This window comes from Camelus dromedarius, chromosome 25, assembly GCF_036321535.1.
Source record: "Camelus dromedarius isolate mCamDro1 chromosome 25, mCamDro1.pat, whole genome shotgun sequence".
Taxonomy (NCBI): Eukaryota; Metazoa; Chordata; class Mammalia; order Artiodactyla; family Camelidae; genus Camelus; species Camelus dromedarius.
In genome coordinates this window covers 13261674-13284225 of record NC_087460.1, presented here as the reverse complement: position 1 = coordinate 13284225, position 22552 = coordinate 13261674, and the positions used below count along the sequence as shown (strand labels likewise).

The window sequence follows — 22552 nt, the reverse complement described above, 5'->3', positions numbered from 1 at the left end:
TAATCTTGTTCAGTGACGCAAATGGTGGCCACACCCTTCAGCCAATAAGAGAAGGATGTTACTTGCAATTGGTTGAACTGACCGACCCGGAAGGGTGGATGCTCACGGCTGGAGAGAAAGGAAAGCCCGGTGGCGGGAAGTTTTTACCCGAGCGCGGCTGACAGCGGTGCGTAGCGGACCTGAATCTGGGGGTCGGAGACCGGGGCGGGGAGGGCGTTCCTTAACCCTTTGGGGAGAGGTTCGGGGGAACTCCTTTTACCACTTTGAAAGGCCTGATAATTTCTTTTACTGCCTGATGGGGAGGCAGGGTCACTTCCTTCCACCAAGTCATTGGCAGGGGAGAGACGGGGGCCCCCGCCCCTCTCATGGAACTCTCCATCCTTGCCCAGCTGTAATGGAACTCGGGCCTTCAGGGGCACGTTCCACTGCCGACCGGTCTCTTTTTATCGCTGGTCTTTTCCATTCAGGAGGCTTGGTCACCAAAACTGGTTTATTTGCAACCACTGTTTATTGGGGAACGCCTTTGGGGACGCTGTGTGTGTGTGGGGGGGGGAGAGAGAGAGAGAGAGAGAGAGAAAGAGAGAGAGAGAGAGATTTTTAAAAAGACAGCTCGCCAGTCGAGAGCGAGAGAGCGAGATTTTTAAAAAGACAGCTCGCCAGTCGAGAGCACTCAAATCAGAACATCAAAACATGGAATGAGGCTCAGGGCTATATTGTCATAAAGCAGCTTATTTAGTAAGAGGGCAGTGACTGTTTATTCTTCACCCGGATTGGTTATAATATTAGGATTTTCTTAAACGATAGGAAATTTGTTAGTGGTTATCGCATATCAACCTTGGGAAACAGTTTAAGTTTTGATTTCCAGAGACATAAAAAAGAAATGCCCCAGGTCAAGTTAATCTTTCAAGACAAGCTAAATTAAGCTTTGTTTGTATGACTGTGCTGGTTTTGTCTGCCAAGGGACTTTTCAAGGCTGGTCTTCGTTTGTTTTTGATTTTAACTGTGCCTAGGTATACTTCTGACAGACCTGCTAAATATAGCTTATTAATTTTTGAACACATTTTATGTTCAGATAGCTTTTGCTATTAAATCACATCATTTGGGGAAGGAGTTCATGAGCAGTTTTTTTTAACGGTATAATCAAAGGAGTTGTTTGAAATAGTTGGGGCTGGGGGAAATGGTTGTAGATTACATTCTTTCATATGATAGAGGGAGCCTCTGTTCTCAATCTGGGGCACACCTGAGCCTGCGCTGAAGGCAGGGCACTTTGCTAGGCTGTGTGGGAACAAGGGTGAAGAGACTCAATCCCTGCCCTCCTGGAGAATTATTTTTCCACCAAATGGTGAAGGCCTATTCATATAAATAAAGAATTACAAGTCCTTTGTTTACTCCCCTACTTAATATCTTCTAGTGGTGTGTCTATTCCAAACTTCTAGCAAGGCAAAGACGACCCTACCTATTTTTTCAGCCTATTGGTGGCTTCCAGATTCTATGTGAGGAAGGGCATAAGGTCAGCAGTCCGAGTAAGGATAGAGTAGGGTGATGTTGAAGCTACCTTTGGAGAACATTTTAAGTTAGTTTTAGAAAATGTGACTTGTTCATGCCAGAGTTGGGGAAGTGTTCTTGGAGAGTGTGGACAATCTAAATAAAGTTCCTACTCTTGAGCCTCATCTCCTTCCGCTTGTTCATGTGTACTCTTATGTTTGAGTCATGCAGAAATATTTCGAACTCCTTAATACAAACTGGGTTTTCCCTCCACTTCTGACCTTTCACGTTCTCTCCTTATGAAATCTCACCCCTCCAGTGATACTGATTCCTTTGTTAGCATTGTGCCTAAATTGTAACCCTTTAATTCTCAGTAAAATGTTAAGTGATTAATTTGATTATTTTTTTAATTTTGTTTTTCTGGTTTTTTTTTAATTAAAGATTTTTGGTTTGTTTTGAGGGGAGGTAATTAGATTTATTTATTTTTTAATGGAGGTACTGGAGATTGAACCCAGGACCTCTTGTATGCTAATAATGTACTCTTATCCCTGAGCTATACCATCCCCCCCCCCAAATCTGAGTATTGTGTTGATGGGTTTTGCTTCATCTGGGATATTTGAATCTATCCAACCTGTTATTTGTAAGATAGCTACTACCATCCCAATTTAGCAGATAGGGAAAGGGGCTTAGTGGAACAGGTTGTTTAACTTTGCTAAGATCACACAGTAATTCAATGCTAAAACTGTTAAACCTCAAAGCTTTTTGCAATATAACTTTGTATCTGGTGAATGTTTATTAAGTGTTCTTGACTTTGTACTTGTTATTATACGTTTATGTGACTTTGGACACTTCTCTGAAATCTAGAGAATTTTCCATAAAAATTAGGAGTGGAAAAAACCTTGTAGTCCTTACTGAAAGGTCAATGCATTTATAATTTACTTTCTAATATTTTCCATGCTTAGTAACAACAGATTATCATTGCGCATTATCAACGGTACTTTTTTTTTTTTTAATTGTTGCTATGACTTTTCTTTCATTTTTAGAAAGAAATTTGGCTCTCCAATTCAGTTTTACAATGGCATCCATTTCAGGTTAGTGGAAATGATTACATTTTGTAGTTCATTCTGTTCTGTTTCTAATTGCATGTTCTTTGAAAATAATTTTGTTTTTCTCTTTACCTTCCCATCAATTCTGCTGTGAACCTTAAACTGCTCCTTAAAAAAATCTTAATAAAAGCAAATTTTAAAAATATTTGCTTTAAAAATTCTGTTTCTAGAAAGGATGTTTTTTCAGATTTTTTGTGCTAAAATATGCAACAGAATTTACCATTTTAACTACTTTTAAGCATAGAATTCCGTGACATTACGTGCATTTGCATTGTCGTGCACCCATCACTGTTACCCATCTCTGGAACTTTTTCATCACTCCAAACTGAAACTCTGTACCCATCAAACAATAACTCCTATTCCCTGATTCCTGCAACCCCTGGTAACACTATTCTGCTTTCTGTCTCTGTGAATTTGATCATTCTCTGTGCCTCAAATAAGTGGAATCATGCAGTATTTGTCCTTTTGTGTCTGGTTTATTTCCCTTAAGCATGTCTTTGAGGTTCATCCATTTTGTAATGTGTATCTTTTTAAGGCTGAGTAATGTTCCATTGTGTGTATATACTGCCTTCAGTTTATCCATTTGTCTGTCGGTGCACATTTGGGTTATTTCACTTTTTGGCTTTTGTGAATAATAACATAGCTACGAACATTGGTGTACAAATATTTACCTGAGCCTCCGCGTTCAGTTTTTGGGGATGTACACCAACAGGTGGAATTGCTGGATCACATGATATTTCCATGTTTAATTTTTTGAGAAACCTCCCTGCTGTTTTCCATAGTGGCTGTACCATCTTACATTCCCAGCAGCAATGCTGACTGATATGTTTTTTGATAGAATTACCTGAGCAATTATCAAGTAGAGAATATAAATCACATATAATTTCATTACTCAGATTAATAGTGTAACATTCAGATGTATTATTTTTCAACAAAATTTATTATATTTCATACATATTGTTTTGTGATTTTTAAAATGGGATTTTTAAGGACATAATGTAGATATAGAATATAGCCATTGTTAAATAAACATCGGTTAGATGATCGTGTGATTTTTATCCTTTGGTATTGTGGTGTATCACGTTGGTTGATTTGCATATGTGGAATCATCCTTGTGTCCTGGGGATGAATCCAACTTGGTCATACTGTATGATCTTTTTTGTGTTGTTGGATTTGGTTTGCTAACATTTTGTTGAGAATTTTTGCATCTATGTTCATCAAAGATATTGGCCTGTAATTTTCTTTTCTGGTAGTGTCTTTGTCTGATTTCAGTATCAGGGTGATGGTCTTTCCTAGAATGAGTTTGGGAGTGTTCCCTCTTCTTTAGTCTTTTGAAAGAGTTTGAGAAGGATCGGTGTAAGTTCTGTGTATGTTTGGTAGAATTCCCCAGTGAAGCCATCCAGTCCTGGGCTTTTGCTTTTTGGGTTTTGATTTTTGGTTTTTTTTAAGTTACTGATTCTATTTCACTTCTAGTGATTGGTCTGTTCAGATTATCTGTTTCTTCTTGATTCATTTTTGGTGGACTGTATATTTCTAGAAACTTGTCCATTTCTTCTAGGTTGTACAATTTGTTGCTATATAACTTATACCTTTGTTCCATTAACTTTAATCAGAGGACATGGGAATACCACAAGAGACCCTAAAGGATCCCTTATATTCTACATGTATTCCTTCTTACCTCTTTGGTGTCATAGCAATCCAATTCCCTTTAATAGTCAGGCTCACCCACCCCAGCCACTCCAGTAAGCCCCTTCTTTGCTTTTGATTCACTGGTATGAAGAACCCAAAGTGGCCAAGTGGTAGTCAACTTCCAGTTAATGAAATTTTTGCTTCTTCCCTGGTAGAAGCAGTTCTTCCTTGCTAACTGAGACCTCTAGACCAGCAGAGTCCAAAGTTTCAGGGATGGGAAGCAGAGATTTCACTAGTGGATCACTAGAGGGTAATAGTAAGAGGAGCCACTCCCATTTTCACCCCTGTTTCCCAGGCCCGTGAATCCTGGCTATGGGAGGAACAGCACTCTTCACTGTTTCGGTAGAGAAGCACAGTTACACTGCCTTCCACTTGGTCTTTCCAACCGTAACAGTCCTTACTTATGCGCCAGGAGACCAATGTGCAAACTTGATCAGTTACTGAATATATTTGCCCTCATGTATCTGGAACTGAGGAAGTAACCGCAGAGCGGTTAGAGGACCTCCTCGCCCACTGTGTGACGGGCCTGAGCACAACTGCACTGATCACCTGCCTTGCCTAAGTCCAGTCCATACTCTGATTGGTGCCTCACCATGGTGTTTCAGTCCTCCAGAAATTACCAGTTCACAGTTGATGTCTAGTGATTTCTGAGAAGTTATTTTCCTTTTTCCCAATACACGGTTTACCTTGGTAAGTTTCTCTCATGCAGGAAAGATTTACTGCATAAAATTTTAGCTGTGTAGAAGAGTTCTTTTTCAAAGGGCCCCAGCCTACACTTTATTCAAGGGACTCTGGGTCTATGAATTGGCTGCCTTCTGGGACCTGGTTGAAGGTCTCTGATTCTGTGGTGGTGACTCAAATCAGACCTGTGTTTACCAGAATCAGGCCTTAGTATTCTGCCTGTACAAATCTAGTAACCTGTTTCCATTTCAGACACCAGGATCAACTGGCCAGTACCAAAGATCTCTGTGGATCAGGCTATTCTGATTACTGCTTCTGCTCTGTTACGTAACCTCTTCTGCCTCTCCTCTGGCCATGAATTGAATTGCCAGCATTTAGCCCCCATACCTTGGAATCCGTCATTCTCGTTGATTCAGGTAGTCTAGTTCAAAGGAGGTACTTCTACTGTCGTTCCTGGCTTACAGAGAACAGCCACTCCAGAGCTCGTCAGGGATGCTGGGGATACCCCATAAATGCATTTATCACAGCCTTGGTGAAGGGAGGGTCCCCCAGATCCTCCTGGGGGTCAGTCAGAGGTCGGACGATCAATCCACCTGCACTTGCATCTCCCTAAGCCTCACGACCCCCTCCTCTAGAGTGTATCCAGGAGGTTCTAGCCTTTCGACTCCATTGGAATCTATACTTGTATCGTCCCATCCCAACTTTTTGATATTCGTCTTTGGACCAGCTAAGTAAATTATCAGAGCCACTCCTGGCCACTATATTTAGCATGTTAAATTGGGATTTCTTATTGAATCCACACCAGTGAATTTGGCTTCATTCAATATTGTATTCTGTCCACCTTGATTTAGTAGCCTTACGACCTGTTCCCATGTATGTCCTCTAGTTTCTGGTGATAGATATTGGCAAATGCAACTCTTTTGGTGTGTTTCATGTCTTCTCGTGGGTCACGTTTTTGTACCTCATCCTCTAGGGCTTCCTGGGTCTTGAAGCATTGAGAGGTGGTGGGCACTTCTGACTGCAGGACCAGCAGGGGACTGCTTCACCAGGTCCCATGACCGTGCAGAGACTAATCCCTAATTCAAAGCCACGACAGCATCCTATTTTAAATCGCAACTGTAAGATTTCATCTCATGAAAAGACATTAGAACTGGACACTGTTAAAAAGCACCAAGGACATCTTTAAAATTTTTCCAGCTGCCACTAAAGTGGTGTCAAAAGAAATCTCATTTTGATTTTAATACTCAAATTGATTAGAATCATACGTTAAGGCTTCTTTATCAATTAGTGTGCTGGCGTTGTAATGCCAGTGCCAGCAGCACACTTGGTTTCTCTTTTTACTATGATACCATCTTGTTTATAATCACGGACTCCTTACCACGCCACCGTACGAACCCAAATCTGAAATGTTTTTATGAAATAATAGCCAAGTAGTTAGGGGATTACTTTTAAATAACTTCCTTTTGCTTCAAAGTCTGGTCATTTTACTGAAATGATTTAGGAGATGATTGGACCACTGCCCTACAGCATAATAAAGAATAATAATTATTATTTATTAACTGCTAAACTGTGTACCAGGTACTGTGTTAAGAACTTTCAATATGTTATCTCACTTAATTTTTCATAGCAATACTAGGAAAGCCAGGTAACATCCCCATTTTGCAGATGGGAACAATCTTAGCCTGAGGTCACTCTGCATGTAAGAGGAAGATTTAACTCTGGTCTTTGTGGCTCTAAAACACATTCTCTTAACCACTCTGCTATATACTACGGTAAGTTTTCTATAATTTCGATGGTGAGAAGTATCAAAAAAATCAACAATAGGGTAGCCTAAAGTTGTAATTAACTCTGTCTAGTCATTGTATCTTTTTTCCTCCTCCTTAGCGCTAAGTGAGGAATTGGATGCTATAACCAATGAGCTACATGCAGTAGACATTCAAATTCAAGAACTTCTAGAAAGGCAACAGGAGCTGATTCAGAAAAAAAACGTCCTAACAAAGAGAATAAACCAGTGTTTAGAGAATTCTGACTCCGGGGAAAGCAGTGCGTGTGATTCTTCACCTGCTTCTTGGAATAAAGAAGGTTTGCTCTTTTTTTTTCTTTCCCCCCTTGTGATCTTTGTTCTTCTCCTTTCTTTAAACTGGAGTTAAATCACTGTGCTTGGGTCAGTACTTTACAGGCAGCTTAGAGGTGAAACTAGCTGCTCCTTACGTGGCGGGGCAACTTGGAGGCAGACTGGTTTTTACCCATGTTCTTTTTAAATGAAGCTTTTATTATTCAGACTTTATTCTTTGGCCCAAATATGGTTCTAGCAACATCAATCAGATTAACAAGATTTTTATTTTACTCAATTTTCTAAGTTTTAACTAGAAAAAAATTAAACGAAAGAAATTCAAACTCCTCATCAAAGTCTTGTTCATTCTCCTGCCCTTGTGAACAAACCTTTCTTGATTCAAGATCTTGCCAAGCATCCTGTGTATCATTAACCGTGAAATACTAGAGCTCTTGGCAGAATTGCAGTGCGTTATAGGCTTTATTTGCTAGTGATTCACTTTTATCCACAGAGATTTTTTTTTTTATGGGGGTACTGCGGATTGAACACAGGACCTCGTGCATACTAACCATGTGCTCTGCCACTGAGCTGTCCCCACCCCGCTTCTCCAGGGATTCACTTTTAAACAAGATATTGACACGCAAAATTCCAGATAATCGTTAACTTTGTTTGTGACATTTGAGTTTTCTGTGACACCAGGAATTCCCTGATCGACATTCAGACTGTTTTTCAAATACCTGACCAAGCACCTTTCTCCTCTGTGTAGGTGATTTCTCAGCTGGCAAATATTTTCATTTTCTTCTGATGTACTTTTTCTTATGATAGGTCATTAAATTTGATTTTACTTAGCTTAGTGAGTTCAGCTGATCTCAAAATTATTATTATAAAAGTTGAATTGTCCATAGTATTAAAAGTCTTACCAATGTTGATCTGATTCTTCTCTGTTACAAAAATAGCCATTCACCCTTGAGTCTCATTTAGAATCCTAAGTAGTTCTAATCTGTTTCGCTTGTTTTTCTCTCCCTAGATTTTCCGTGGTCTGGTAAAGTTAAAGATGTTCTGCAAAATGTCTTTAAACTGCAGAAGTTCAGGCCACTTCAGCTCGAAACAATTAACGCAACCATGTCTGGAAAGGAGGTATTTCTTGTGATGCCGACAGGAGGCGGGAAAAGTCTGTGCTACCAGTTACCAGCGTTATGTTCAGATGGTGTGTTTTAATGAGCATTCATTTTAAGTTGAAGAAACATTATTTCTCTTAATATATGTTTAAGTCTTTAAAAAAATTTCTAACCGTACATTTGTGCCTTTCTGGCTGATTTAGCTCTCCACGAATAGACATTTCAAGGGCTCATATAAAGAGGGAATGTTAAAGACTCTGAGCGTAGGTCATTCTTACATCTGGTTCCTGAAGCATAATTAAAAGACATGTTGTAGTAGAAAAAGCACTAGAAAAGGAATCTGTAGGCCAGGAGTCTAGTCCCGGGACTTTGTGGAGTGTCTGCTGTGGTGTTAGGGCCTAGGACACTGTAATCAGCAGATGGGCGTGGGCCTCGTTTTCTCAGAGCTCACATGTAAAGTGCTTTCTCAGCCTTCAGGGTGTCCAGGGCTCACCCAGTGATCCAGTCGACACGCAGCTGCAGAATTAGCGTGAGACCCAGAGCTTGCGCTTCTCACGGGCTCTCTGATGCTGCTGTTGTGGGCATTTCCAAGGATACAGAGCCGGGGTCAGTAGACTCCTCCCTGAAGAGCTGGTCAGTAATGTTACAGGCTCTCTGGCCCGTGAGGTCTCTTGCCAACTACAGAGCTGCCATTGTAGCAAGAGAGCGGCCAGAGACAGTAGGTTAAAGGAATGGATGTGGCAGTGTTCCAGTAAAACTTTATTTACAAAAACAAGCAACCAAACCTCAATTTGTTGACCCCTGGTCTAGAGAATACAGGTAATGTCAAGCAATTGTAATACAGGTTTTGTGATCAATGTTTTAGTAGAGAATTAAGTCAGTGCAAAGATCTATCTGGTCTCGGGGCTGTGAGGGGAGGCTGTCCTGAGGAATTGGCATTTGAGCTAAAAGCTAAAGGGTAAGTAGGCAAGAAAAGGATTTGTGGGTGGGGTGGAGAAGAATATTCATTCATGCAGGGGAGCAGTATTTGTGAGAGCCCGAAAGTAACAGAATGTGCGTGGTGTGGTGCAGTCAACAACCTGGAAGAATTTTAGTGTGGCAGGCAGTGAGGGGCAAGAAGTGCAGAAAGAGTCTAAAGACTTTTTGTTTCTTTTCTTTTATTTTTCTGGAAGGGGGAGGTGATTCGGCCTATTTAGTTATTTATTTAATAGAGATACTGGGGATCAAACCCAGGACCTCATGGATGCTAAGCATGTGCTCTACCTCTTAGCTATACCCTCCCTCCTTTAAAGATATTTTTAAAACTTCTTACATTAGTGGGAAGCCATTGTAAGGTTTTAAACAGGTAAGAGGCTTAAAATTAACTTTGTGATTTAGAAGTATAATTCTAGACAATTCTAGGAATTCCAGAATATTGAGGAGGTAGTCATTGGATAGAGAGCTGGAAGAAGAGAGAGTCTAGAATCGGGCCCAGATTTGAGGCTGGGACAGATGGTGACACAGGTCAGTGAATAGGGTACGTTGGGGAAAGAACTTTTTTGAGAATAGAGAGAGGAGGAAGGTGATAAGTTGGGGCATGTTGAATTTATGATGGCTGCAAGATACCCAGGTAGAATTGTCCTTTGAGTAGGATGTTTGTATAAAGCTTGGATCTGAGAGATCCGAGGTAGCTGAGTTGGATGTTCTTAGTGAGGAGGTGGCCATTGAAGCGAGTTATATCATCCAGAGCAGCATGAGAAGGAAGAGGGCCCAGAACAAAAACCAGAATACCAAGAGTTTAGGGATAAACAGAGAAGGAGGGCCTTGCGGAGAAGGCTGAGAAGGAGTAGCAAAGTGCAGGAGAGTCCATAGAGCATGGTGTTCTCAGAAGCCCAGAGAAGGGAGTATTTTTGGAGGGGGGAGCATAAATAGTGATGGCTGTTGGAAAAAGGTCAAATAAAATAAGGATGTAAAGTTCCAGTGAATTTAACTTACATAAGGACTCATTTGTAACCCTGGCTAGAGCAGTTTCAGCAAAATGGTTGGGTGGAAACCTAATAGCAATTGTTTGCAAGTGAGTAGGAGGGAGGAAGTGGAACTAGAGAAAGGAGCGCTCTTTGGAAAGAATTGCTAAGGAGGGAAAAAGACAGGGCCCTGAATTACGGGTCCAGGGTTTTTCAAATTTGAGAGAGGCTTGACCATATTTAAATGTAATGAGAAGTTGCCAAAAATGAGGGAGAAAATGAAAATACAGGAGAGGGGACTCATGGAGAGGGTGAAATCCTTGATAAGGTCTTCATCTGAGTCTCCTTTTTAAACAAGTCTGCTTTCTACCCCAGATCCTTTTAAGGAAGAAACTATAGAAACATAAGGTCATATGATTCTAACAACGGTAGGACAGCTGGGAACAATTTCAGTTCCCAGAGAAAGGGGACTATTAGCAGAACTTGAGTCAGGCAATAAACTGTTCACTGATTTCTGCTCAGAATAAATTAATCTGATGCAGTTAGTGGACAAAAATAATCATGTTAACTCTCATTCTGGGTTATATAGGTTGTTATGGTTTCTTTGGAAAGCTTTGAAATAACTTTTTCCTAATGTTACTGGGTGGTATTTGACTTGATTTACATCGTTTTACTGAGATTACTAAAACTGGTAAAAAAAATAGTAAATTCAAACTTCAAAATGATATTCATCTTTATTTTTACAGGGCTGAATAAGGTGAGAGATTTCTGTTTATTCTTATATCTTATTTGGCTAATGATCATTTATTCGTACCTACCTGCTTTATTAATGAGGATGAGAAATAGGTGGTATATTGCTAAGACTGCATTGAAAATCAGTCTGAATTGATGGGTGGGGCTCCAAGTTATAGTAAAGAAGGTACGTGGTTGTAACTCATTCCAGTGGTGGTGTAAAATTTAAAGTCAATTTCTTTTTCTTTTAGGTTTTACACTCGTGATTTGCCCGTTGATCTCCCTTATGGAAGACCAGTTAATGGTTCTGAAACAATTAGGAATTTCAGCTACCATGTTAAATGCTTCTAGTTCTAAGGTATGCTTCTGTGGCTTTTATTTTATTTTATTTTATTTAACTCTTCACTGAAGTAAGAGCCTTATCTACAATAGAGTTGATTATTAAAAACTGATAACTGTTTATGTTAGAGTCTAAAATTACTGCTCATAGGCCAGTTCTAGCCCATTGCCTATTTTGTATGGTCTGTGAGCTAAGATTAGTTTTTATATTTTTAAATGGTTAGACATGGCCATGCTACCCAAGGCAATATGCAGATTCAGTGCAATCTCTATCAAATTCCCAATGACATTTTTCACAGAACTGGAACAAAACTTTTTTAAATTTGTATGGAAACACAAAAGACCCAGAGTAGCCAAAACAATCTTGAGAAAAAGAATGGAGCTGCAGGTGGAATCATGCCCCCTGACTTCAGACTATACTACAAAGCTACAGTAATCAGGACAGTATGGTACTGGTACAAAAACAGACACATGGATCAATGGAACAGGATAGAAAGTCCAGAAATAAACCCATGAGTTATGGTCAGTTCATCTACAACAAAGGAGGCAAGAATATACAATGTGGAAAAGACAGTCTCTTCAATAAGGGATGCTGGGAAAACTGGACAGCTACATGTAAAAAAATGAAATTAAATGGTTAAACAAAATCAAAAGAAGAATAATATTTTGTGAAGTGTGAAAACTATATGAAATTCAAATTTCAGTGTATATAAATAAAGTTTTATTGGAGCAGAACCGTGCTGGTTCTTTTACATGCTGTCTACGACTGTTCTCATGCTGTATCGGCAGAGCTGAGTAGTTGCGATTAGACCATGTGGACCACAAAAGCTAATGTTTATTGTCTGGCACTTTTACAGGAAACATTTGCTGACCTGTTTTATAGTATTGAATCTAAAGTAGTAAGCAAGAATTTCTGATTATGCAATATAATTAAATACAAAAAATGAATTAGTAACAAGATACCCAACCCCTGTGGAATTTCTTGGGAACGGACACTCTTACCTTCATCTGTAGAATAAAGCATTTCCCAGGTATTCTTTTTTAAAAAGCATATTATTGAAATTTTTAGAAATATACGAAAGTAGAGAGAGTAGTTTAAAAACTGCCATGTACCCATTAAGTACCTTTAACAGTTATTGACATACAGCCAATCTTTTTCCATCTATAATCCTCAGTTTCCCTCCGCACTCCTCCTTGGTTTATTTATTTGAAATAAATCCCAGACATCATATCATTTCAGTTATAACTTATTCAGTATGTATCTCTAACATTTTAAAATAGGTAACTACAATGCCATCATCACAACTAAAAAATTTAGTATTAATTCTTCAAAACCATCAAATAAAATTACTCAGATTTCTGTCTCATCAAATGTTATGTTTTTTGAAAAAAAAAATCATGGTTCAGATAAAATTCATGCGTTCCATTGGATTTGGTTGATATAGCCACAGGTTCCCCTTATTTCTTGTTTGTATCACATGCAAATTGTTTGTTGAAGAAACTAGTTATTTTGTCCTATAGTTTCCTACATTCTGTCTTTTCCTGATTGTGTGCTTTCTGATATTATTTACCTTGTAACTTTTAGTTAGATCTAAAAGCTTGGCTGTATTTGGGCTTTTTTATTTTTATTTTTTATGTTTTGCAAGAGTGTACTTTCCCTGGTATTGCTCAGGACGTATATAATACCTGGTTATTTTTTTGTGATGTTAGCTCGATCAGGGTTGAGGTGATGTCTGCCCGCGCTGTAATGATCAAGTTCTCAGTCAGGTTTTCACCTAATGGTTTTAGCAACCACTAATGACTATTGCCTGTCTTGGAGCCAGTATTTAATTAGCGGAGTACAAAATGCTGATTTCTAATTCTCACCCCCCTTATTTCTATTAACTAGATTTTTCTATAAAGAAGAACTTTTTCCTTGTTAACTCTTTGCAGATTGAAAGTTCTTTCCTTTTCTTTACCAGTTTTCAGTAAGAGCTGGTTTTCTAGCATTCCCCAAAGGTGGTTAATAGGTCCTTTTTTTTCAAGTATTGTTATAAACTTACAGATTTTTAACATATTTGATGTCTCATCCATAGTTATTCTTTATGCTGAAATAGTCCTATCTCTGGGTAGTGAGAGTCTAAGTTGGTTTCTGTATTTTTTTCCTTCACCTCATTGCTCCTGATTCCTTGCTTTCTTTTTTATAAGCTACTCTATACTCATTTTGTATATTTCCTCCCAGACCTGGCATCACCTGTATCTTTAAGAAGCCCTGGTTCCTTTAGTTTTCCCCATATATTTTTGTTTTATTTAAACTCTTGTGTCGTGATAACTGCTTTCTCTTTCAGCAAAGTGAGTCTGTGAAGAAGATTGCCTTCTCATATTTTACTTCTTTAAAACTGAAAAAGAGAGTAATAATACTAGAAAGGACAGTTGACCCCTGAACAATAAGAGGATTAGGGCTCCCAGCCCTCCACACAGTCAAAAATCCTCATATAACTTATAGTCAACCCTCCACATTCACGGATTCAACCAACTGAAGACCATGTGGTGGTGTAGTATTAACTACTGAAAAAAAACTTGAGGTCAGTGGACCCCTGCCGTTCAAACCTGAGTTATTCCAAGGTCAACTGTAGTTAGAAAGTTGCAGATAGTTGCAAGTTCGTAGGATATCACTACCGCTTGAAAAGTTGCAGACACAAAAAGAGAAAGGGTTTCCTGATTGCTTTCACTGATAGTTCATAGGATGTGAATACAACTTTTTTCCGCCTTGCTTCTCCATTTATTCAGCCAGAGGTCCTAATATTTTTGTTTGCTCCTGCCGATTTCTGAGGAAATAGCCTTTTATTTGCCCCACTTCCACCCCTAAGATTTCTGGGACATTTAGGTCCAGTTGAAATATTTAATACACTTTCGCCATCTCTTAACAAAACTAGGAATGTCCTGAGGAGTTAACAGACTATTTTGCTGGGACCATGAAAGCAGTTTTGATTTTCTGTCACATTCACCACTTCTTTTGGTCCTAATTAGGTTAGAAGGAAAAATACAACATCTGATGTGCTAATTATTATAGAAGATGATAGGAGAGCTAAGAACCTAATCGTTGTTACCTCTTAAGATCTACTTTTATTATATATATAATATATATATGTATTTCATATCATAAAATCTTGATTTAATCAGTAAGATACTGTATAAAACCTAGAGATTATGAATGGATTTGATAACATCATTTTAGTAGCTTATCAAGAATAAGTTTTCTTTACAAATACATGAAATGATTGTAAATATAATGTTAAAATTAATAAAACCCATCTTTATAGCCAATATTGCATTTATTATGAAAAACTTAGAATTATGTCTTCATGGGATAAGTGCTCATTGGATTGCCTTCACATTCATTTTTTTCTTCTCTTTTGTCAAATGAGATTAATCTTTTATCAGCTGTTTGGATGTAAGTAAATAACTAAAATGCTACTTACAGAGCTGCCATGAAGTTTAGTTCTGGAACGTCCTTTTGGTTTTAATGAGCTAAATGTCCATGAGCTAAACGTCCCCCGCTAAAACCTCCCAGGGCTGTTGCTTCTGAGTAATGAACGTCCCCACTTACCGCTTAGCAACGCAGTCTGCTGGCTTCGCTCTACTCGCGTTGTGTCTGTTTTCCCTTTCAACAGGAGCACGTGAAATGGGTTCATGCTGAAATGGTAAATAAAAACTCCACGCTGAAGCTAATTTATGTGACTCCAGAGAAAATTGCAAAAAGCAAGATGTTCATGTCAAGACTAGAAAAAGCCTACGAAGCGAGGAGATTCACCCGAATTGCTGTAGACGAAGTTCATTGCTGTAGTCAATGGGGACATGATTTCAGACCAGGTAGGTATGTTGTATCTAGAAAAGTCCTTGATGCCAGAGAGAGACTATTTTCTTACTCAGCTTTACATGATGGAAATCCCTGCTTCCATTAAAATTAGCCTCTCAGGTAATTATTGCTCATTTTTTCTTGCATTAATATAAGGACAGCCTGAGAAGCAGCGTCTTTACTCTCTTTACCCCTCCCCCCCCCATGGTGGTGTTTATTAGTCTAATTGCCTTTACATCTTGAAATGAGTGTTTAGTAGCAAGTATTGTACCTTCCCATCTTTAGCTGTAAAGATGTACTGACCTCCAGACTGTCCTTCACATCTGGTGAGGAATTTGTTTCTCCTTCCAAGTTGTCTTTACTCATCATTCAAGGTGTCTTCAGGATCGACACCCAACTACAGTTTAGGGTGGATTTTAGTAACCTTATTCTTTGCTCTTCCAACACAATCCTACAGTCATAGCCTGAAACAGATTACTCAGACTTGTTCCATGCAAAAAAAAAAATCTTAAAATTAATCAAATTGTTTGTTTTTTTGTTGTTGAGTCATATGAGTTCTTATATACAATTTGTGTAGTAATTAGCCTCTTATCAGATACATGATTTGCAAATATTTTCCCTCATTCCAGAGGTTGCCTTTCATTATGTTAATGGTTTCCTTTGCTGTACAGAAGCTTTAAAGCTTGAGGTAACCTCCCTTTTTTTTTTTTTTTTTTTTTTTTTTTTGCTTTTATTGCTGTTCTTTTCAGTCTCAGATTCAAAAAATCATTGCCAAGGCTGATGTCAGAGATCTTAGCCCATATCCCATGTTTTCCTGTAGGAGTTTTATGGTTCCACATCTCATGTTCATGTCTTTAATTCGTTTTGAGTTGACTTTTGTGGATGGTGTAGGGTAAGGGTCCAGTTTTGTTCTTTTGCCTGTGGCTGTCTAATGTTTCTAACACCATTTATTGAAGAAACTATTGTTTCCTCATTGTACATTCTTGGCTCCTTTGTAGTAAATTAATTGACCACATATGGGTAGGTTTATTTCTTGGCTCTCTATTCGATTGTTACTTTAGCCATAGCTTTTTCTTGTATGTTCTTTTATCCTTATTCCTATAGCTTTGTAATATAGTTTGAAATCAGCATGACACCTCCAGCTTTGTTCTTTGTCAGGATTGCTTTGACTATTTGGGGTCTTTGTGGCCCATATAAATTTTAGGGTTTTTTTTTCTATTTCAGTGAAAAATGCCATTGGAATTCTGGGAGGGATTGCATTGAATCTGTTGATCGTTCTGGGTAGTGTGGACATTTGAGCAATATTCATTTTTCCAGTTCACGAGCACAGAATACTTTCTATTTGCATGCTCTTTGCTTTCACTCATCAGTGTCCTGCAGTTTTCAGTGTATGGGCATTTCACCTTCTAGGGAAAATTTATCCCTAGGTATGTTATTCTTTTTGATACAATTGTAAATGGGATCGTTTTCTTTACTTCTCTTTCTGATAGTTGTTATTGGTTTATAGAAACACAACTTAATTTTTTAATTTTACCAGTGAAACTATCTGGGCCTGGACTTATGTTTGTTGAGAAGTTTTTGATTACTGATTTAGTCTCCTTACCAGTAGTCTGTCTGTTCAGATTTTCCTTTTCTTCATGACTCAGTTTTGATAGGTTTTATGTTTCTAGGAATTTACCCACAAGCCCCTGACTAGCTCTGAAGCGCGGGTGCAGGAGGACCAGCCAGTGCTTGGAGGGAAATCTGCACCTGGCGTGGCCACTGCCCAAGAGGGCCCTGCAAGGGGAGCTTGGGCGAGGTCTCTGGTTAGCTGTTTCTTCTGAGTAGCTCTCACCACTGGGGGTCTGCTGCCAGGCATCGAGGTGGTCAGCGAGGGCTACAGTTGGGAAGAAGGGCTGGAGGAGTGGGACAGAGCTGGGACAGGCTAGAACTGTCTGGGCCTCCATCCTCCATACCAGCTGCTCAGAAAGACCTTCAGAGAGAATGGCAGCTGCTTCCCTCATGCCTCATGCCTTGCCCGAGTTCCCCCTATGGGGCCAGCTCTTAACTCGAAACCATACAGGGGGTAGCTCCCCTTTCCTGGAGTTGACCCTAGATCCGTCCAGCACGGCGCCCTGTGAGTTAGCCCCTCTGGAATGCTCGCTGGTACCTGAACCCGCCGAGCGATTTCCTGCCAGTGTATTTGCCCCTGTGTGTGTGCTTTTTCCTCTGCTGGATGTTTTCTTCTTCTTTCCCTCCTGCCAAACTTCTCAGTCCTTTAGGACCCAGATGTTCTGATGTTTTCTCCTTGAAACTTTCACAACTTCCAGGCAGTTACTTTCTCCTCCATATTTTCATAGTAGCCCTCTCCTTCAGCACTAGCAGTTTCTACTACATTTCTTTTTCTCTTTTCTCCAAACAGTTTAAGCACTGAAGGGTGTACACAAGGACAGCTTACCTAGCGATTTAGATGTGTATGGTAAATGTGAGCCCACAATGGTTTCCCTGAAATGGGTTATCTGAAAAGCAATGCCCTCACCACGCTTTTGTGGTCTGAGTTTGTCACTCTTGGGTGACACCTGTGGTGGGAGGGTGCCGGCTGATTGCCTTTTTATCTCGTCGCTTGGAATAGATTCAAACACTATGGCTACTCCCACTGCCTCTTGAATCCACTGTTCAGCGGGTGTAGACCAGTGCATGGCTTCCTGGAGATGTTTTGGCATTCCCTCTCATCAACAAGGAGTTCCACTTCTGGCCAAGAATAGTATTTCTGAAGAACCAGTTACAAGTAAAGTGCGGAGGATATAGGTCAGTGGTAGAGTGCATGCTTAGCACATGGTCCTGGGTTCAGTCCCCAGTACTTCCACTAAAAAAGTAAAAAAATTAATTTAAAAACACAGAAAGAAACCTAATTAAACCCCACCCCCATAAAACTAAAACTAGAACAAAAAAGTAAAGCCCGCCTATCGCAAAGGCCAGGCAGCAACTGCAGGTGAGATGTAGATAGTGGTGGAAACAAAATCGCAGTCATCTTGACAGGCTGCGAAGTGTTAAAAGATGTGATTTACTCCTTCAAGGATAGGAAGAGGGCAATCTTGTATTTTATTTTTCCAGATTATAAGGCACTTGGTATCTTGAAGCGGCAGTTCCCTAACGCATCACTAATTGGGCTGACTGCAACTGCGACAAGTCACGTTCTGAAGGATGCTCAGAAGATACTGTGTGTTGAAAAGTGTTTTACTTTTACAGCTTCTTTTAATCGGCCCAATCTCTATTATGAGGTATGTAACTTTCATGCCAGTTTATTACTGTGGTGAAGGATTTCAGCAGAGAGTTCACCTTTCATTATGTGTATTTTATGTGAGTCACTGTTAATTATATTTAAAAGTTTAAAAAATCAGGTGATCATAAGCAGATGTATTAATTATTAATGCTTTCTTTATGTGTCTCTTGTGCTGCATAATCCTTTGCTAGGTTAAGAAGAAGACATCATTAAATTTGCATACCTTCTTCCCTGTGCAAGGATGGGGAGAATGCATAGATTGATACCAAGGACCCTAAGGACATCTCCATAGAAACTGATTGTGAAATAATGCAAAATTAATATGCCATTAAAGATTTGCTAATACTCTCTATTTAGATTATATTTGATATATAAACTGGAAGGTTAAATAACCTCACAGCTTTTTTTTCTTTCTAATCTTTTTCATATTTTTTGGAGTTTTTGTTGAATAGCGATTTATGCCATGGTTTAGGTTTTTATAAAAGCAACAGAAGATTTTAAAAAGTCGCCATCTATACAAGTTATTCACTGCTCCTGTGCCTTCTCATTTCTGGTAAATTCAAAAATAAGGATCACGAAGAGTCTGAGAGGTGACAGGGTCAGATGAGGCGAGTGAGTGAAAGAGTAATAGGAAAAAACACTACGCTCAAGAAAGAATGGTGCCTTGAAAGTTGTAAGTAAATGACCTCATGGTTGGTACTCATTAATTTACTTTTTAATAATTTAGCCTTTTTTTTTTTTTTTTTTTTAGGTTCGGCAGAAGCCCTCAAACACTGAAGATTTTATTGAGGATATTGTAAAGCTCATTAATGGAAGATACAAGGGGCAATCAGGTAATATGAAAACAAACCACATTTGAAGACTGACAGAGAATTTCCAAAAAGTAACTAATAGTACACTAATACACTGAAAAATAATTAGCACCAAAAAATACTAATGCATGGCCGAAGATGCTTGAAAACGTCATGATAAAATTAACCTGCTTGGTGATCTTAGGAATTGGGTGTGGCATTTGCTAATGGCATAGATTATAAGTGCAATGAAACTGATTTATTTTTGCTTATTTACACTTAATTAAAGAGTGGACCTAATGACGTAATGTTAATTAACAACAGCACACATTTAGTAAGTATCCACTGTGTATAAGACCGGAGGTTAAGCCATAAAGGGGTATAAAATATAGTTCCTTATAGGAAAGGACACATTAAAGAAATAAGTAGTACTCATTTGAATGAGTTCAAGTATAGATGGAATAGAGTGTGTATACATGTGTTCCAGGATGAATGCATAGACAAGTGTTCCCGAAGCAAAGAGTTGGTGTAAAAGAAGCATTTCCAAACTGTTCTGTAGACTTGCAGGAGATCTTAATGGGTACCCTGGGTAAAAGGAGGTCCAGGGTCAAGTAAGTTTGAGAAAGGCTGAAGCCGTTGATTCCTCCTGGAGAGTCACAGGGTGTATCAGCTCCTTCAAAGTTCTGACCAGCCCAGCAAATAGAGACACTTGTTTAATTTTGTCCAGTGCAGTGTTTCCCAAACTCACGTGCATGTGAAACTCTTTTTCACAGCACATTTCTTAACATCTTGTGGAGCCGTGGGGCATCAGTTTGAGAAATACTATGTAGTGGGAGATAAAGTTGGAGAAAGAAGAGAGATGGTGGGAACCCCAAACCAGTGGCTCAGGGCTCATTTCTGCTGTAGAGCAAGTTGGTGATCAAATCTTGAATCACACTGAGAAGTCAGGGTGTGTTCAAGGCCTTGGGATTTTTCATGTCTTTTTTACCCCCATGCATTTTGTAATTATCAATATCTTACATGTATGAGTTAAAAATTATCTTCCAGACATGTACTAACAGTTGGACATATCTTACTACAGGAATCATTTATTGCTTCTCTCAGAAAGACTCTGAGCAGGTTACAGTCAGTTTACAGAAACTGGGAATTCATGCCGGTGCGTACCATGCCAACATGGAACCAGAGGATAAGACCAATGTTCATAGGAGATGGTCAGCCAGTGAAATTCAGGTGAGGTAATATACCTTCAACAGAAGCCTAATTCACCTTTACATACATTTTAACTTAATTAACGTATACAATGTTAAAACACTGTAGGTGGTAGTGGCAACGGTTGCATTTGGAATGGGAATTGATAAGCCAAATGTGAGGTTCGTCATTCATCATTCAATGAGTAAATCTATGGAAAATTATTACCAGGAGAGTGGACGTGCAGGTATGTATAGCTCATATCCAGAAGTAATTTTTTTAAAGCTTTTAAAAACACTGTAAACGATGTTTAATAATACTGTATTTTTAATCTTTAATGGCTGGTATTTTTATAACAATGAAGTCTTTTTCAAAGTTTTATATTTATTTGCCTATGGGGAAATTTTACGTATGTCCTATTGGAATGTCAAAATTATTTCTTACGTTTGCTATCCGTCTTTGCCTCCTGAGTTTTTAGTAGTTTCAAGTCTACAACTTAAATGACTGGATTACTTTGGGCACATTTTTTTAATGAATAAAGCTGATTTGATAGATCTCTTTAGCTAATTTTTTCAAAAATTTGAGGGAGGTTGCTACAAATTAACTTTCACATCTCTGTCTGAAATTTCGAGATATGATCTATTTAGACTATGAAGTATTGCCAGCTAGTTTTACGTAGATTATTTTTGCGAGTTTGAATTTTTAAAGTGATTACGTAACCTCAAGATTTCTCCCCCTGCAGGTCGAGATGACATGAAAGCAGACTGTATTTTGTACTATGGTTTTGGAGATATATTCAGGATAAGTTCAATGGTGGTGATGGAAAACGTGGGACAACAGAAACTTTATGAGATGGTGTCCTACTGCCAAAACATAAGCAAGTAAGCCACGCATCTTTTTATCACTTTTGTCAACTAAAGACAGGCACAATATGAAAGCGTATGGCGTGACTTTGAGTCCTTACCGAAGTGAGTAAGTACATCGGTGAAACATCAAGAGCAAACCAGTAAAAACAGATGTCTGAAGGCTGGGAACCAGTATATGAACCTGCAGGAGGTGCTTGACCCAGACCTTCAATTTGTAAAAGAGACTGTCTCTGCGAAGCACAATAAAGTAAAGCACAATAAAACAAGGTCTTTCTGCCATCATGAGAAAGCGAATCTCAGACTGAGTCTCGGGCAGCTTTTTAAAAGCAAGTACATATGTGCTGGGCAGCATCACCCAAAGATGTCCACATTCCACATCCAAATTCCTGGAACCTGTGCATATGTTACCTTCCATGGCAGAAGGGAATTGAGGTCACAAGTAGAATTAAGGTTGCAAGCAGTTGGCCTTAAAACAGGGAGATAAATCCTGGTTGTGTGGGTGGCCCCACTGTGATCACAAGAGTCCTTAAATGTGGATGGGGGCGGAAAAGGTCAGAGTGACGTGAGGACTCAGTCCACGGCTGCTGGCTGTGAAGATGGAAGGAAGGGGCCCTGAGCCAGGGAGTGCAGGCAGTCTCTAGAATTTGGAAAGGGCAAGGAAATATTCCCTCCTCGAGCCTCCAGAAGAAATCCAGGGAGACCCCTGCCAGACTGCTAACCTCTAGAAGCCTAAGGTACTAAATCCGTGTTGTTTTAAGCCAGCAAGTTTGTGGTAATGTTATGGCAGTAGGAGGAAACTAATGCAACATATAACCCTGTATTTTGAAGTAAGGATTAAGACTCTTAGCTCATTTAATAATTTGTACCTCTAATGTGTCTGCAGATGTCGCCGTGTTTTGATAGCTCAACATTTTGATGAAGTGTGGAACCCAGAAGCGTGTAACAAAATGTGTGATAACTGCTGTAAAGACGTTTGTGAGTTCATAGTTTTGTAAATCTTTATAGGCTCGTGTATAGCCAGGGCTCCATGAGGGCAGTGCTAGACCCCACAGTGGATTTAGGTAAGCAGGGCGTGAATAGAGTTTCCCAGATTTAAAAGTAACAACACAAAATTTTGAAACAAAGGCAAATAAAAAGAAAAGCTATTATGTGTATGCATGTATTTTATATTGCTATGCTGAGGACACGTTAAATAGCATTTCTATTCAGAAGGGTTTAAACTTTTTCTTTGATTTCTTAAAAATTTATTTTTAACCTCTCGTGATAATCCCTAATATTTTATAGTCACTGACTGGGAAGAGAAATTTAGTGCAAAATAGAATTATTATTATTTATTTTTTAAACTTTATTTTATTTATTTTGTGTGTAGGGGGTAATTAGGTTTATTTATTTATTTAATTTTCAGAGGAGGTACCGGGGATTGAACCCAGCACCTCGTGCTTGCTAGGCACGCACACGACC

At 39.1% G+C, this 22552-nt stretch overlaps 1 protein-coding gene across 4 annotated transcripts in view; it reads left to right on the top strand.

Moving 5' to 3' along the window:
* The first annotated feature begins 71 nt into the window (after window positions 1-71).
* The window catches only part of RECQL (RecQ like helicase), a 25366-nt gene continuing 2885 nt past the window's right edge, over window positions 72-22552 (top strand). For 3 of the 4 annotated variants that reach the window (XR_004134033.2, XM_010988831.3, XM_031444006.2), the window contains exons 1-12: window positions 72-166; window positions 2529-2576; window positions 6846-7043; window positions 8042-8221; window positions 11059-11165; window positions 14800-14998; window positions 18078-18244; window positions 18998-19079; window positions 20119-20267; window positions 20355-20472; window positions 20968-21106; window positions 21975-22066. Coding sequence is in view for 3 of the 4 variants with exons in the window: in XM_010988831.3 (XP_010987133.1) it covers window positions 2561-2576; window positions 6846-7043; window positions 8042-8221; window positions 11059-11165; window positions 14800-14998; window positions 18078-18244; window positions 18998-19079; window positions 20119-20267; window positions 20355-20472; window positions 20968-21106; window positions 21975-22066 (1447 nt within the window). In the remaining variant the exon portion in view is untranslated. Of the gene's footprint in view, window positions 167-2528; window positions 2577-6592; window positions 6734-6845; window positions 7044-8041; window positions 8222-11058; window positions 11166-14799; window positions 14999-18077; window positions 18245-18997; window positions 19080-20118; window positions 20268-20354; window positions 20473-20967; window positions 21107-21974; window positions 22067-22552 lie in introns of those variants that run through there. The other variant, XM_064479093.1, reaches the window with a different exon arrangement.